This window comes from Silurus aristotelis (assembly GCF_946808225.1).
Source record: "Silurus aristotelis genome assembly, chromosome: 10".
NCBI classification, from domain to species: Eukaryota; Metazoa; Chordata; class Actinopteri; order Siluriformes; family Siluridae; genus Silurus; species Silurus aristotelis.
The window spans coordinates 27819231-27836934 of record NC_139583.1 but is presented as its reverse complement, the minus strand read 5'-3'; the positions used below and the strand labels follow the sequence as shown (position 1 = coordinate 27836934).

At 41.7% G+C, this 17704-nt stretch overlaps 3 protein-coding genes across 6 annotated transcripts; 1 reads left to right on the top strand and 2 right to left on the bottom strand.

The window, feature by feature from the left end:
• Positions 1-76: 76 nt before the first annotated feature.
• Positions 77-4149, bottom strand: nip7 (NIP7 nucleolar pre-rRNA processing protein). Its single transcript, XM_083553192.1, has 5 exons — positions 3983-4149; positions 2806-2892; positions 2582-2720; positions 1721-1861; positions 77-1169 (listed from the first exon to the last, which is right to left on the bottom strand). The coding sequence occupies exons 1-5, from the start codon at positions 4036-4038 to the stop codon at positions 1050-1052; spliced, it is 543 nt and encodes a 180-aa protein (XP_083409318.1). The 5' UTR covers positions 4039-4149; the 3' UTR covers positions 77-1049.
• Positions 4150-4808: 659 nt separating this feature from the next.
• On the top strand, positions 4809-8944 carry cog8 (component of oligomeric golgi complex 8). The gene is made up of 5 exons (XM_083553316.1): positions 4809-5184; positions 5929-6139; positions 6231-7049; positions 7596-7764; positions 8390-8944. The coding sequence occupies exons 1-5, from the start codon at positions 4856-4858 to the stop codon at positions 8764-8766; spliced, it is 1905 nt and encodes a 634-aa protein (XP_083409442.1). The 5' UTR covers positions 4809-4855; the 3' UTR covers positions 8767-8944.
• An 834-nt stretch (positions 8945-9778) lies between these two features.
• On the bottom strand, positions 9779-17696 carry nob1 (NIN1 (RPN12) binding protein 1 homolog). 4 transcript variants are annotated; one of them, XM_083551645.1, is made up of 10 exons: positions 17571-17696; positions 15446-15578; positions 15220-15353; positions 15057-15131; positions 14233-14379; positions 14000-14146; positions 13122-13334; positions 12841-12938; positions 11257-11401; positions 9779-10383 (listed from the first exon to the last, which is right to left on the bottom strand). In XM_083551645.1, exons 1-10 carry the CDS (start codon positions 17637-17639, stop codon positions 10114-10116), a joined length of 1431 nt encoding a protein of 476 aa, XP_083407771.1. In that variant the 5' UTR covers positions 17640-17696; the 3' UTR covers positions 9779-10113. The 4 variants fall into 4 exon arrangements, with proteins under 4 accessions (XP_083407771.1, XP_083407773.1, XP_083407772.1 ...); XM_083551647.1 differs by having other exon boundaries at positions 14000-14143; XM_083551646.1 differs by having other exon boundaries at positions 14233-14376.
• Positions 17697-17704: the final 8 nt, after the last annotated feature.

The window sequence follows — 17704 nt, the reverse complement described above, 5'->3', positions numbered from 1 at the left end:
GTAAGTGTATTAATATATATGTAACGTCAGTATACAAAAAAAAAAAAAAGAAGTCAAGGAATTGATTACAAATGCATCAGGCTTCATCGATTTATTCTAAAACCCTGTGATGAGTGGAATCACTGTTCTGTATGATGATAATGGAGATTTGGTCAGAACGTTTTCAATTAAATTCCTTAAAACTGAAACGTGAACGCAGGCTGTATGACATGCGGTGAAAACGTTTCTTCGTTTCTCTTTCATTTGCCATTGAATAATTGTTTTCATATGTGAAGCTCTTTTGCATAATAAAGTCGTTAGGTTCAGAACTAGTCGACTTTTTTTTTCCCCCCTGTTCACCTTTAGAGATGTTTTATAAAGACAAAAGTATTGAGACGTCGCACTTTTTCCAACCAGATGTGGTTCTTTCCCAAAAAATACATCTTTGTGGAGCTATGAACATGAACTAGGAGACCCAAACCTGTTCCAGCATGACAAAGTCCCTGTGCACAAAGCTAGCTCCATGAAGTTCTGGGTGTGTGTGGAAGATCTCCTACTATAGAGCTCCAGCCCTATTGAACACTTTTGGGAAGCACGTAAACCCTGACTGCACCCCAGACCTTCTCACTTTTCCACCTACCAAACTACCCGACTTCTCACACACATCCTCACAAGCACAGTCCAGAAGAGTCAAGGTTACTTTAACAGCAGCAGGATGTTCAAGAAGCATATTCTCAGCTCAGGTGTCCACAAACTTTTGTCCGAACTGAACTGATCTATGATTTAACAATAAAGTTCCTGCATTTGAAATTCAGTCACTGAAATCGAAAACTTTCACATATGAAAGACACATTATTATAAAGTCGTATTAAAATAGCACACGTGACCATTTTGGAGAAAACAAAACAATATATTTAGAACAGAAAAGCTCCATTTGAGAGAATGTTGACGATGTTGCAGTCGGTCACGTGACACTTTTTCCAGCAGTGAGAGAAGATGATCACTGAGTTAAATGAAAAGAAACAGTCTATTACAAAAAAAAAGGAAAAAAAAAGCGCGGTCCGAGCGCGTTAAGTGAGGGTGTCCTCATTCCTGATGTACTCTCCCACATCGGCCTGATGAAACACCACGATGGCCATGGGATCCACTCTGCGGCATTCCTGTGTGGTCTTCGCTGCGACTCCAAAACCCTGTGGAGCGACGCAACAGTCAGAAAACATCCTCTAAATGTGTACATTTTCGATTATAGACACTACACATTAATCAGGGATGACATTATAGCATTATAACACCACGAGCGATGGAGTGAATAACACTGATTCTCTCTTCATCATGGCACCTGGTCAACATTTCAACAGTGAACATTATATGCTCGAAGCAGGAAAAATGGGCGAATTGTGAACGTCTAGACGAATCATGATGTCTAGACGTCTGGGTCAGAGCGTCTCCAAAACTGCAGCTCTTGTGGGATGTTCCTGGTCTGCAGTGGTCAGTATCTATCAAAAGTGCTCCAAGGAAGGAACAGTGGTGAACCGGCGACAGGGTCGTGGGCGGCCGAGTCTCATTGATGCACGTGAGGAGCGAAGGCTGGTCCGTGTGGTTTCGATCCAACAGACGAGCTCCTGTAGCTCAAACCGCTGTTGCTGTTAATGATCGACGGGTCACGACTGTTTCAGCATTACATATTAAACGGGTGGTCTTAATGTTACGCCTGATCGGTGTATATTAACGTGCTACTGACCAGTGGAACGTCTGCCATCGAGTAAACCACCACTCCTTGGTACTGAGCCGTGTTTTCCGTGATCCTGCCCAGACCAGACTTCATGACGTGGTTGCCGTATAGGAAAGACTGCTCGGCTCCGGGCTTCACCCACACTTTATACTGTACACGAGACACAGGAAGAGGGCATTAAAATACATGTGAGGATATTAGAATTGACGTTAGTGATGCAGTAAGAACATTTCTTTCCTGATTTGACACTATTATAGACCTACACTATATGGACAAAAGTATGTGGACACCTGAGGAGAAGATTGGTATGTGCTTCTGGACATCCAAATTCACATTTAATCCCCATTTATTAAAATAGCTCCACTCTTCTAGATTTTAAGGGTTAAGGGCCTTGCTTTAGGGGCCAGCAGTGACAGCTTGGTTATGACCTTCATCAGAAGTCAAAACATCTTATCCACTGAGCTACACACTTCCCCTTAATAAAGATCTAAATAGGCTTTAGAGCTCTATAGCAGGAGATCTTCCACTCCGACCCACGTCTTCATGGAGCTGGCTTTGTGCACATCTAGAGACGTCCTACATATTTGGGTGCCTCCAAACAATTTGTGGAAACGCATACGGCTGAAAAAGTCCGGTGTCCAAATACTTTTGGCAAAATAGTGTATTTAATTGTTCTTGGCTGAAGAAAAAAAAAATGCAAAACACAAATGGATAATTATAATAGTTCATTAATTTACATACGTTTTATATAAACGTTAGATTTAATGGTAGCTGAGTTCTGAGAGGAATGAAAGACCTCAAGACGTGCAGTTGAAGGAAACAGTTACAGTGTAACGAGACGTAGTTACGCCGAACAGACACGTTTAATACCTTTGCGTAAGGAGCGAGAAAATCCAGAGCCGTGATGTGCAGCCGAAACTTGTGCGTTTTGGTGAACTTCCCGAAACACGTGCCGACCGACACCAGCTTGTCGCGAGAGATATTCGTGGCCAGCTTCAGCATCTTCTCGCTTGAACGACAAACAGCAACAGATTACAGCGAGTTCTTTAACGCAGTACGACACTGATGTAAATACCAGATGGCTGCGTCGTTACCTGATGTAATACACACGATCGTGGTGCAACCTGAAGCAGTAAGTCCCATCAGGTCGATCCACAAGGAGCTTGATGTTCTCTCCGATGCTGACAAGAAAACCGTGGACATTTAATTAATCATACAGGCACTTTAAAAGCCATCAGATGTAGCGAGGTGACGGATGGAGCTGTTTTGAGGTTTGTTTTATTAAAAATGTGCATTATGATTTTATGTGGCATGTTTTTGCACCATGAGCCTGGCAGAGAATTTCAGGTTCTGCATAATGACTTCATGGTTCCTTTTCGATGGCACTTCCAATTTTATGATAACAATATGGAGCGTTTTATGTCCAGCTTCAATAATTTTTCTTAAAATAAGAAATTCCAGATACCGTGGGAGTGAATGAATGAATGATGGAAGGAATGAAGACATTTGTTAAAGTCTGCTACAATGAGCAGAACAGTTAAGTAGATCATATATTTAGAAAATGTTATATTACATGTAAAACACACACACACACCTGTATTACCCAAATGGGTCTAACAAATGTAAACTAAGTTACTTATTCAATTTCATTTTTAGATTTTTTTAAATAAAATATTATATATTGATTAGAGTATTAAAACCTTGAAATGTATTCATTGACGGTACATTCCAAACAGATAAAAATATGCAAGTAATTTCAATTAATCGTGAATAATAATAATAATAATAATAATAATAAAGGTCCCCTGGTGGTCTAGTGGTTAAGATGCAGCGCTCTCACCGCTGCGACCCGGGTTCGATTCCCGGTCAGAGAACCATCAGAACCACCATCAGAACCACCCAGCCACTCTTAGTGCCGGTCCCAACCCCGGATAAATTGGGGCAATAAATTGGGGAGAGTTGCGTTAGGAAGGGCATCCAGCGTAAAACATGTACCAAATCAAACATGCGGAGGATCCGCTGTGGCGACCCCTAACGGGAGAAGCCGAAAAGAAACTATAATAATAATAATAAATCGTGTAATCTTCTCCAGAACTTCATCAGATTAAATTCTATTAAATATCTAAGAATAAACCTTAAGATGATTTATAAGGTGTATATGCTTCATTTTAACCCCCAAAAGCATATTCTGCTGTTAGCTGTTAGCCTGCACGTTAGCGTGAAATCGATCAATAACATGGTGCCAGTTATCATTTTTTTTATTATACTCACTACTTGGAGAGCTTTTCGAACATTGTTTTCGTCTCTTCGTCTGTTAAAGGCCGCATTTTTAAATAAAAAATTAATAAAACTGCAACCTGAGCGGAAATACACTCTCACACACACACACGTGGGAAAGAGTGAGAGAGTTTAAACTCGCCGTCGCATAGTAATGACGTCACCAGCAATCGCCCAAAATGTCGCAGATAAACACAGTACTCCGGCAAAATATTTAAGATATTTCATCCTCAAAGAAATTAAAATCTGTTAAGATAATAAACATTCTGTAATTTAACAACAATTGGTGATTTGCTTTAATTAAAAATGTATTCAAATACGTTTTGTTTTCTTTTTTCACGTCATGTATCTATATTGTTTATGTACTTTTATAAACTTGCTTTGTATTTATATAATCTGAGACCTTGGCAATAAATAAAGATTAATACTGTACTGTATAAATATACAAATCAATGCCTTTTATTTGTAGTGTTCGGTTAAGAAAAAATAAATTATGATAAAAAATAAATAAAACCTTATATTATTCTTATTATAATTATTACAGCCTTCCTGGCTTGTTTTTTTGCTGTTGTTAAAAATAATTATTAATTATTTCATTTCATTCCTTTTTTTCAATTGGAATAAACAATACTTTTTGTATACAAATGTAGTAATAATTACTCTGTCTGTATTAAAGTATTGTATTAATGAGAAAACCATAAAACAAGGTTAATTAATGTGTTTTAATGTATTTAAAGTCTTTATTGTAGGTTTTCATTTATTGCCAAATTAAATCTTTGCTCAGAAATTATAACTAAATCAATCAATCGAAACATGTCGCAAGTTTATGACGTTTTGACGTATGGTAGTGACGTAAGAAGCGTAAAGATGGCGGCTGTGGACGTGGAGGACGAGAGTATTTTGGTGTCGGTGTTTAAAGACAGTTTTCCGGAAAACTGGAGGGAGAACCCGGACTTCGCGACGTATCTGCTGGAGCTGAGCTCGTATGGAGTTGAAAAGTTGAACAGGGAACCGGAGCGCCTGTCGGAGGAGAGGGCGCAGATCCTGCAGCAGACCCGCGAGCTCGCCTTCTCCAACTACAAGACGTTCATCCGCACCGCAGACTGCACCAAAGAGATCTACCGGGACTTTGGGCGGGTGGAATCCAGTTTGTCCAAACTCCTCGAGAAATTGCCGAGCTTCGGGGAAAAATGCAGGTTAGTCTGAAACCCGGTCGCGTACGCGGAAGTGGGTGTGGTTTGTTTAGTAGTTGTAGTGGTGGTCGATATGATTCTGACAATCACATCGCGATATGCAAGCACGATTCCACAATCATTGACTTGCGTTTTCAGATATTTTGTCCATAAACATGTATTAAAATATTCCTAATAGTCTGTTCTTTTTTTTTTATAGCTTTCTCCTGAATGCACTGCTTCATGTAGTGTTTGTTTACATTTATATCCAATCAGATTTCAGCCATCACATCACGTGTTTTTAAAGAAATCAGCTTTAAGCCTTTAGATTCAGCACTGTAGCATAAAAGGTATTAGAAGGAAGCTGTCGCTGTAACCAATCAGATTGCGAGTTGACACCAGGGTCCTCTAGAAGGCGTACGATAACGTGGGTCATATGGTGCGATAGTCAGAGCTCGCAAACCGCATCAGTAGCAAACTGCACAAGCTCAAATCTATTTGTGTGGCTTTAATAGCTGGATATTGTTTCATTCCACAATGACTAACAGAATGTGCACAGTAGAAAATGAGCGAATTGCTTTCCGAGTCGACTCGTTCTTCTGACACACTTCAAAGACTCGTTCAAAATGAACGACTCCTCATTAATAAGCATTCCTTGATCACATTAAGTTCACATTACAATCAGACGTTTAGCGCTTTTAACGTATCAGAGTGTCAGGATGGTAATAAACGTACTCTGCTGTATTTTTTTCCCCTTGAATGTAATAGAGGATTTGTGAAGGAAGCGGAGGAGATCGGGGTGAGTCGGCGGATGAACAGCCTGACGCTGAACCGCCACACAGAGATCCTGGAGATTCTTGAAATTCCGCAGCTGATGGACACGTGCGTCCGGAACGGCTACTACGAGGAAGCGCTGGAACTCGCAGTGTATGTGAAGAGGCTGGAGAAAAAGCACTCGCTGTCACTCCCTGTCATCCAGGTATTGTCGGATATGTCGGTACGCATTACTAATAAGGAGTTATTGACAGTAAGTACAGTGTGTGTGTGTGTGTGTGTGTGTGTCTCGTTAGGGCATCGTGAACGAGGTGCGTCAGTCGGCCCAGCTCATGCTGAACCAGCTCCTCCAGCAGCTGCGCAGTAACTCTCAGCTGCCCGTGTGCCTGCGCGTGATCGGCTACCTGCGCAGGATGGACATCTTTACAGAGGCGGAGCTGCGCGTGAAGTTCCTGCAGGCGCGCGGCAGCTGGCTGCGCTCGGTTCTCGCCGCCGTCCCAGACGAAGACCCTTACGTCCATATCACCAAAACGGTGGAGGCCTGCCGAGTGCACCTCTTCGACATCATCACGCAGTACCGCGCCATCTTCTCGGACGAGGACCCGCTGCTCCCTCCCACCGAGCAGGCCCTCAACGAGGGCACCATCTTCCATGGCTGGGTGGTGCAGCAGATCGCCCACTTCCTCGAGACGTTAGAACGGGACCTCGAGCGTGGAGTAGGAAGCCGTCTGGACTCGCTCCTCGGACAGTGCATGTACTTCGGCCTGTCTTTCAGCCGTGTGGGCGCCGATTTCCGCGGCCAGCTCGCGCCCATGTTCCAGCGCGTCGCCACGGAGACGTTCGCCAAAGCCGTCCAGGAAGCCGTGGACAAGTTCAAGGATGATATGAACATGTATACGCTCATTTCCCTGCCGTCCATGCTCAGAAACACCATCCCGACCGTGAGCCCCGGAGTTCAACCTGGCACGCTTCAGCCCCCGATGGGGTTGTTGGACTTTCCTCCTTTAGCCTGCTTCCTGAATAACATCTTAACAGCTTTTAACGACCTGCGGCTGTGCTGCCCCATAAGTTTAGCTGAAGAGGTTGCCAAATGTGTCGAAGAAGCTCTTTTGAAGGTAGCACGTGATCTGTGGTTGTCTGTTTTTCGCATGTGGATTTGTATATTTCCAGACCCGTCTTTTCTCTGATGCGCTTAGACAATAATTATCAGTGCGTAAAGATGCAGTCGAGTGAATTAAGCACGAGGAAGCTGATGTTCAGAATCTAAACAAATACGACAGTCTCACCACGACTCCATGATAAATTGCTTGTCAGTGGTCCACATTGAGTCAAACATGCAGTTGGCTGGGTGTTGTTGTTTTTTCCCCTGTCCCATTTTTATTGTTTAAAATGGAGTCCCTAATGATTTAAATATTAATCGAAACTATAATGTAAAAAAAAAACCTTAAAAAGATTTTAGAAACAGGAAATGAATTGAAAATGAAAGGAAAAACGAAGACCTAGGAGAAGTTCTTCTTTAGTGAGCACTGGGTTTGAACAATCAGATAAAACTACTGGCTGCACCTATAAATCCAGTGCTTTATCATTTCAGGTTTCTGTGCTTGTTTTACACATGTTGATTAAGTATTAACCTCAAATACACCCATTTCTGTCCCACACAGGTGACTAAACTGATCCTGGTTTTCCACCGGGCGGAGGAGTCGGCCTTCAGCAGCCGCGAGCGCGATTTGTTTGTCCGGTTCTGCTGCGCCTTCGCAGAGGACATGGTGCCCTTTTTGAACCGATGTCTCCAGGTTCTCTTCCCACCAGCGCAGCTCGCACACATCCTCGGTAATCGGATGGATTAGATTTGATTGTAAACATTCTAAGTGGTGGTTAGGTTTGGGGGTTTACGCCCTGGCACTGCCCAGTTGCAACTGTCGGGCCCTTAAGCAAGGCCCCTAACCCTCTTCGCTCTGACCCTGTTTTCTAATGTGTGAGCATCAATCTGCTGTAGTGTACATGTGACAAGTAAAAATCTGGAAGTCATTTCATGAATGAATGCCGTACGTCAAACGTCTGTGTCAGATTTCACGTTTGCTCTTCGTTCTTACTCGCTGTTCATGATGAAATCGCAGACGTGGTCAGAATAGCACCAGTTGCACAGCTCTTCATTTAAACATCTTTTGGCACATAAAGGTCGGTGCTCCCTGTGACTGTGCGTCCAGCCTTTTGCTGCTATCTGTTGGAGTATTACAAAACTAGTCTGGAAACTTTTTGATACCACCTTGAGAATTGATTCTCCAAGTTGCATCCTGAGGTGTTTTATTTCCTTTATTAATTAAGGATTTATTTTATCCTTTTATAGCTACATTCATTGATGTTATTAAGCAAGTGAATTCCTGTTATGACTTCGTAGTGGAAAACTTTTATAACTATTTGATCAACTCACTGAGCTCCTGCTGCTTGTTCCTAGGTGTTCCTCCAACCCAGGTTCATAAACACGGTAACGTTGGGTGCATCGACGTCAGCGCTGTGCTGGAACCTTTAGACTTCGTCCTGCCTAAACGAGAACCCGTGTCCCCGGTGCTGGATCTTTCCGTCGAGCTGAGCAGCTCGAGTATTACCGAAGCCCAACCTCCAGCTCCAATCCAGACTTCACTTTCTGAGACGGTGGAATCTCCTGAAGTGACTGCACCAGAACATGGAACAGACCTGGACTTCCACAGCTCCAAGCCTTTACATGCAGAACAACCCAGAACACAGGACACGGAGCAAAACGATCCAGTAGACACGGCTCTGAGCAGCACAGATGATCTGAACGACACACTGCAGCCACTTTCTCTAAATTAAATGGCTTCTTAATTTTCTTCGAATTCTAGTTAAAGTCACTCTGGGGAAGTTTTACTTTTATTTAATGATGTATAAAATGTATAATGAGTATTGTATTCTCTTGCATTGTTCCTTTTGAAGCTTTTGTCATGATTAAATCTTGCAGCGGGAGTGGATGAATACAGGATATTTAAATATTTTTTGTTTGTTCACGTTGTCATGATTTCAAAGGATTTTTTTTTCTGAAGCTTCTGCCTGCCTACATTTTCTCCATCGTTTTTGCTTCTCAGATGCCACATTTCGATTTTCTGTGACACACGGCAGAAAAACTGGGGACACAGTTTCAGCCAATCTCTTGTGAATCTTAAGTAACCCATATAGTAGAATCGCTTCCTTCATATCTCCATAGTGTCTTTAGTTTTATCAGTTACAGCCTCGGCCGCGCACGCCCCTGTCGCGGGTTCACCACTGTTCCTTCCATGGAGCACTTTTGATAAATACTGACCACTGCAGACCAGGAACATCTCGCAAGAGCTGCAGTTTTGGAGATGCTCTGACCCAGACGTCACAATTTGAAAACTGGCTCAAATCCTTACCCATTATTCCTGCTTCTAACATCAACTTTGAGGACAAAATATTCCCTGGCTGCTTAATAAATAAATCCACCCACTAACATGTCCATGATGATATGTAGAAAAAATAACTTCTGGCTTCATCACTGCATGAAGAACCATACTCAAACACAAACGTCTACAAACCCAGGATAAGTGTATTCGGCTCGGAAATACTATTCGTCTAAATCATTACTATTTTTGAACTAAGGTCAGGTTTAACGTAAGAATCAAAGTCTGACAGTATAAATAATTTCGAATACATGAAATAGAATTTGACTAAAGTACGATGTTTAATGAATGAAATCGGTTTGGAATCAGAAATGAGTGTAAATCATAGATGATGAAATGATGGGACGTTCTTTCTACTTACACACATCATATGGCACCTGGTGCTCGATTTTAATCACCAAACGTGTGTGTTCTACAGGTTACAAGCTTTATTAAGGATACTCTACATCCCATGCAATTTTATCAGGTTACTCATGTTGAAAGATATCTTTATCTTTATCTCTCCTGATATGTTTACAGAGTCGGAAATACATTGACTGCTATTTCGGGTCGCCTGGTGTATACTGCACGATTCTCAATGACATCACGAACATCAAACATCAAATTCCGTATCGCTACATCCCTAATCACACGTCAGTTCATGCTGTAGTTAAACTTTTTTTTTTCTTTTTTCTAGAAACAACAACTGGTACATTCATTTCCTTCCTCACTCTTTGCCCTTGATGGCGTTAAATAAAAGGTCTGATCACTTTTTCTTCACGAATTTCTTGCGAGAGGCGTTCGGGTTGGTGCGCCTTCTGCCTCCTCCGCACTGAGCGTCCCGCAGCTGTAAACCCGCCGCCCGGCTGTAAAGGTCATGCTCTGAGAACGGAGAGCTGCCGGCGAGGTAGTCCGGGTCGAACACGTCTGTCTTCCCCCGAGCCTTTTGGGAGAGTCGCTGCTGAGGGAAACGCTGATCATCCACCAGGTGCGGGTTGTTCGAGTGTTTGCCACCTTGTGGGAGAGGAACAGAATACTGCAAAAGGGGAGAGGTGGGGGGAAAAGAAAAAAAAGGGATTAGTGATTTGGCAAATCCCAAATGAGTGACTTTTTTCCCGGACTGAAATATGCAGACTTCCCTAACATAAAGACCGTTTGTGCCACGAATTAATTAAATTAATTCGATAATTAATTCGATTTAAACCATCAAACCAAACAGCAAAGCACAATACAATCTAAATAATTGCGTGTTACATCGATATTTTGCCTTTTTTGATTGAGTGACAGATGCATTGGCTTCATCGTGTATCATCTGTTGCACTGCTGGGTTCGGGAAAAACGTCAGAAATAAAAGTCAAATTTTTTCCTGGATGTATTCGGGATCAATGTGGACGTAACCTTTGTTTTATTTTTATTTTTAAAAAGTAATTTATTTTTTTATTTACAAATTCAGATTTTTTTTTATTTTTAAAAATATTTACAAATATTTTTTTCAATACTCACTATTCTTTTAATTTTTTCTGCATACTAATCCATACCTGAAAAATTTAATTCCAAATCAACAAACTAAGAAATGATTTGTATTAATCTGATTGCAAATAAATAAGCTAAAAAGTGTGCAAAAATAAATACACTCCCTAAAAATGTACTAAATAATTTACATTTATTTTATGGAGGTTCATTAATAATTTTTTCCTCACATACGTCAGAGCACACTGGAATATTCCGTGAAATATCCCAGTTTAACAGGAAGCTGGGGTCGAAGCACAGCATCAGCCATGAGACAAGGTTAAGGGCCTCGCTGAAGGGTCCAGCAGTGGCAGATTGGTAGTGCTGGGGCTTGAACCCCCGACCCTCTGATCAGTAACCCAGAGCCTTCCACTCTGTCTGAGCCAGAATGAGAACATACCCTCTTTCCTTTGGGATTGAGCACTTTGGGGTTGCTGGAGAAGTGCATTTGCACGCTGCCGTCCTCGCTGAGCGTCACGGCCACCTTCTTCAGCGTGCTGTTGCCACAATGTGGACAGAACGCTTTGCTCATGTTTGTGGTAGTCCTGACAGAAGACAAAAAAACCCTCATGTACAAATGAACGATTGATTTGAATAAGTGGATGAAAAACAAGAAGAGGCTGATTGATGATTTAAAAATCCTGATTAATTAGTGTTATTATTGATTTCCCCCCCCCGATTAGATATTTAGGGTTCTTTCCTACCATCAATAACACACTGACTAGCGAGTAATGCTAGTACATGACTGGAAATCTACATGTGCACCAATGTCTATAGTTTAAATCAAGTGCTCATTGAGATTATAAAAATACATGCATATAATATATATATATATATATATATGTGTGTACACAAATGCATAAACATTCGCTGAAAACCACAACAGCAACTAAAAATTGAATCGTTTACTGCTGCGGTTATTTGCTGCTTTTAGATTTAGTTGAATCCATCACCCGATGCTCGCGAGTCACGACAGAACCGATCCAGCGTGACTGTCCAGAAGTTAGCAACCGGTTTACAGAATAGCATTCATTTAACTTTACCATTCTCACATAATGAGGATTATATCGTTTCTGCTTACTGTGCTGATGTTTCGCTTGCATCCGTGACACCAGTGCGTTTTCTTTTTACGTGCTCGTGCATCACTGTGCTACTTCCGTACTCCGCTTTGCATAACTTGCAGGTACAGTTTTCTTTGTTGCGTTTAGTATAAAATGCTTCCATGGCCTTGAGACGCACACTTTACACTCTACTGTCTGCGGCTGTGTTATCTTACAGCACAATAATAATGTCTATATATGTATATGAACCTTTAATAGTGTCTATATATGTATATGCCCTTTAAGAGCTTTACATACACCAAGAAAAGAAAAAGAGACGTTGAGAACGAAGAGTCCGCTTCCGACGCCAAAATGAGAGGGAATAGAAGTAGCCTTTAATCAAAAATATGACGTCAGTAATTTTAGTCTCACTGTTCACATGCTCTAAATCCCACGTGTGTGATATGAAGACAGATGTTAGATAACGATAGATGCATGTGTATATAATAATATACAGGTAGTCCCCGAGTTACGATGGTTCAACTTTTGAGTTTACGATGACGATATTTATTTTTTCATACGTCACATTAAGATTCTGCCAGGATGTAGGCATCTCCCGCCCATTTCAAAGACCAATTTTAACTCGTCTCTCATACACATTACGCTTCTGTAAATTGCTCTGGTTTGCCAAATTATATACCGTAACTTGTTAAATTATGAACACGTTACCGGACACTACCCTCATTACTGATCACTGTTATTTTAGACTCCTGGGTAGGCTGGGCCATGTGTCGACTTACGGTATTTTTAAGTTACGGCATCGGAGTCATCGGAGCATCTTCATCGTAGGTCTGGGACTACCGGTAATTTTCAAACCGAATCTGGTCTGTGGTGCATAAAAGCTTGGAGATCCCTGCTGTACATGACCTTCAGATACCACTCACTTAAAGCAGGCGTGGCAGCGGAGCACGTAGTTTCTCGTGTGTTTGATGAGCATGCCGTTCACTGCCAGCGCGTTTAGGCCGATCTGAACGAGCACGTTCTACAAGAAACAAAAAACTGAATCAGCATATTAAAACTGAACGAGCAGAACTGTGATTTCCGAGCCGGGGTGTTCGAGTTCATGTGTAGATGTTCCATGGAGGGAAAATATCTCTACTTCAGAACAAACCAATTAACGTAGTAAACAACTATTCACACGTTCTTCTTATGGCATCTTACGCACCTGCATCGCGAAGTCGGTTGTCAAGCAGCCCACTGTGATGTTTTCCGACACCTGATGTTCTCCGGCGTTCATCTGGATTTGTTTTATATTACCGGGAGTGATCCAGCCGCCTCCATCCTCCTCCTCGGCATCTTCCTCTTCAATACCCACATCGTTCTCTTTTTTGTCGCTCCGTGACGTCCGGTCTGTGCGCTGCACTCTCTCGGCCCCGTCCTAAGACACGGTATTTGGCTTTTTACATTTGTTCACAGAAAGCACAAATGGAAAATGTGTATACGGCCGAATGCAAAAGTTTGTGCACCCTTACCGCAAAGAGATCCGTTTTGTGTGTTCATAGATTTTTTTTTTGGTGCAGTATGTGTAAAAAGGAATAATAATAATAATAATAATAATTAATAATAATAATAATAATAGGTCTGAATATGTAACATTTTCATATCAAATTCCACTTGGAGAAGATGAGCGAGAGTAAGCCCCTCCTACCCAGACACCACAGTCAGCTTTTTCACTTTTTTGGGACCAGAATCCTGTTGCACATGAACATGAGGCACAATATATCGATAGGGTTCATCTGCAACATTTCTAGCTCTGGGTTTCCTCCCGATGGATTTCCAATGTATGAAGTTTCTAGAGTTTAGGCCACACCCACTTCGTTAGTTTAAGATCTGAGAATGCGATACGAATGCGGATGTTTGCAGTAAGCGCACCCTGACTGAGATAAAGCTTTTACAGAAAATGTAATTAAATGATCATTCTTTTTAAACCTAATTTATATTTCGGAGCCTTTTTATAGAACAACCCGACATTTCATTCACTTTTATTTCCAAAATCATTTATTTTTCTTCAGAAAAATCATAAACCTTGAACATTTTACTCACCACTAACTTTAATAACTCGTCGTCGATGCTGGGTAAGGGCTCTCTCCAAAACTGGAAGCTGTTAAACTCGGAGCTCTCTGCGCTCGGAGCTTCATGTGACGCGACGTCATGCTGAACCTCGGTGCCTGAGCTGCCTGAGGTGTCCTGCTTCAGTGTAAAAAGAGCGTTATTTCCTTTGCTTAAACCAAGCGAGGAGACGGTCGAGTATGAAACATAATTGTCAAAATCCACACCAGCAGCTTGAGCAGGTCATCGTCGATGTTGGGTAAGGGATCTCTCCAAAACTGGAAGCTGTTAAACTCGGAGCTCTCGGCAGCTGGATGTTCACGGGAGGCTAACGGCTGCTGAACGTCAGGAACCGACCTGGATGATGATTTCTGCTTTAAAATATTAATAAAAGTTGTGTTTTTATTCCCTCATTTTAAATGAACACAAGCCAACGGGGTGTACTTACTTTTAATTTCTGTTGGAAATGTTTTTTTTAATGCTTTCGAGACATTTTTATGCAACAAACTCAAATGCCAAAGCAGTGAATGACTGAAAGGACGTTCTGTGGAATCCACGTGTGACACTTGTGTCTATTACAGAAGAACTTGTGTATGTAAGAAGGAGAACAGGGGAGAAGATGTGATCATGATGGTTTCGAGGTTGTTTAGTGATATCTAGCATGAAATGACCTGCCCAGTCACCACACCCAAATCCTATTGAACTGCTCTGGGATGAACTGGATCACATGTAAGTAATCTCCAACTAGTGAAGAAACATCTTTGGCAAGTTTTACAAGAGCTGAAAGTTTGGAGAAACAGGAGGATTTTTCAATAAAATCATGTGGAACATCTGCCATTTATATATTTCTCTGATCACGCACGTGGGCTCTCAAAAACAACAAAACTGTGTTTTCGCACATTTAACAGGTTCTGTATATGATTCATTTATGTCTTAGAACTTTTTCAAATGAGTTTAAATGTTTCAGATCGAGATCAAAGAATATAGTGCTTTGAAAAATACAATATGAAAATTCCAGACATATTTTGAAAAATAACTTATAAAGTCTTACTTTAGTAGGAGGAAGGTGAAATCCAGCGATGTTAACCGGAGCTTCTGGGTGTTTCTGTGTGCTGCAAACTTCCACCTAAAGCGCAGGGAAACACACAATGTTAATCCAAAACACAGGTTTTATTTTCATTTCATTTCTCTCAGGAGAATTTCACCACTAATACCTGCACTGCTGGGACCTTCCTCAGGTGAGCAGCTCCACAATGCTCCAACTCCAGCTGGTAGGTCAGAGCCAAGACCTTAATGTCTGTAGCTGACAGGCTCGGATAATCTCCGGTCTTTTTGGCAAAATCGGTCACTGGAGGACAATAAATGAATAAAAGTCACAAATAAAACAAATCAGACTCGCTTCGACCGGAAGATTAGCGAACTAGAGTACGAGCGACTCACCGAATCGGACGTGTTCTGGAAACGGTTCTTTGAAGTTGAGCTTGTAGGGTAAAAAAGCCAAGTTCTTTTTCGTTTGTTTGTCCCGAATTTCATTCACGACTTCCTTCAGTGTGTAAATATTCCTCCCAATTTCCTAAAGCGAAGGAAAAACACAACTAACTGATCAGCACTCTCGCATTCTGCTTGGTCAGAAGGTGATTCATTTTCTTCAGGAACAGCTCAGACAGGCGATATAGTATAGTGGATTATTTACATAATACCAGACTAAAAACATGAAATCATGCTCGCTATTATATCACAAAGAAAACCATGTCCATTGTGTCATTATTTTTTTTAAACGGTCATTAAGCATTTACAGAAGGAGCCTCCGGTTTCCACCACAAGACTTTTGGAAAAAACACCTCAAAAAAAGGAGTTAATTAAAACATTGTTGAAAAAGGTATATAATGATCATGCACAGTATGTGTTCTTTATGCTTACAATACCGACACAATGGACCTGCGTGTACGTTCTGCGCTTACGTGAGTGACATAACTCTCCCATACCAGTAGGTGGCAGTAGTCTATTCCACATTTGAACAGGGAAACCGGAAAAGTTTCAACTGTAAATATATAAAGCTAACAGCGTTTATACACCTGCCACGGATTTGTGTTTCTTTTTGCAATGATGTCTGTCAAGTGCTCTTTCTCACCGACGCCAATTCGAGTGCAAGTAAAATTTTCCATTTTGTACACACAGGTGACAAAACAGAAGAGGGCTCAGTGCCGATCCTTGAAGCAGTCCACCTGACTTCCTCATACAATACCACAACTCCTCTCTTAACCCTGTCGTACGCTTTCTCTAAATCCACAAACACACAATGCAACTCCTTCTGATCTTCTCTATACTTCTCCATCAACCTTCTCAAAGCAAATAGGGCATCTGTGGTGCTCTTCCTCTGCATAAAACCATACTATTGCTCACAGATGGTCACCTCTTCTCTCAGCATGGCTTCCACTACTCTTTCCCATAACTTCATGGTGTGACTGATCAACTTTATTCCCCTGTAGTTACTGCAGGTCTGCACATCTTCCTTATTCTTACAGATCAGTACCAGCACACTCCTTCTCCATTTCTCAGGCATCTTCTTAACTTCCAAAATCTTGTTAAACAACATGGTTAAAAACTCCACTGCCATCTCTCCTAAACGTCTCCATGTTTCTACCTAAATGTAATCTGGTCCAACCGATTTTTTAACTCTTCATCGCTGCTCTTACTTCCTCCTTACTGACTCCTATCCACTTCCTGCTCCACCATCTCAAAATACTCCCTTCATCTTCTTAACACACTCTCCTCACTAGGGAACACATTTCCATCTCCATCCTTTATTGCTCTAACTCACAGCACATCCTTTCCACTCTCACTGTACTCTTCATTCAGAATCACCCCTTCACCATTTCTCTTTCCATTCACACCACAATAAAACAGTTTAAACACCTCCAATGTTCCTGGTCTTACTCCCTGAACATACATCATCTACCTTACTTCTCTCCATCATATCAGCTCCCTCTCTCCCTTTACCAGTCATAGTACCAACATTTAAAGTACCAATCCGAACCTCCACTCTCCTCCACTTCTCCTTTCCCTGCCGTCTCTGTAGACGTCTTCCTCCTCTCCATCTTCTCCCAACAGTAGCCCAGTTTCCACCGGTACCCTGTTGGCTAACAATAGCTGTGATGTCTACGCTGGATGCCCTTCCTAACACAACCCTCCCTATTCCCTAGCCTGTGAGGAGCAGCTCTAAGAGTGCACTGACTTGTGCACCACTGATGGCTGGGTTCCATAATTATTTATATATATATAGTACATATAATACCGTTTAACCCAGTAATGTGACAGCACATCAATAACGTGCCAGGTCTTTCCAAAATTGTCTAAAATCATGGTAAACCTATTAAAACCCTTATTAAATATACAATAATTACATTAATTGTTAATATAACCCGAATCCCTGAATAACATTAGTCTTAGCATGTCCCAGTACACCACAATCTAACACTAATCCAAGCTGATATTACAATAAATAATTAAAGAAAAGGCAACATAAAACGTTTCGTCGTGATTACGGGAACCCACGAAGGCTTACATGCAATGCGGCGTTTTTTAAGAAAGCCCCAGCGTCAGCTACGACATGCTCAACCATGGTGGTCGCCATCTTGAACACGTGTGCCGAACAGCCAATCAGCGCGGCGGCTCGTTCAACAAAGGCGAATCTCGCGA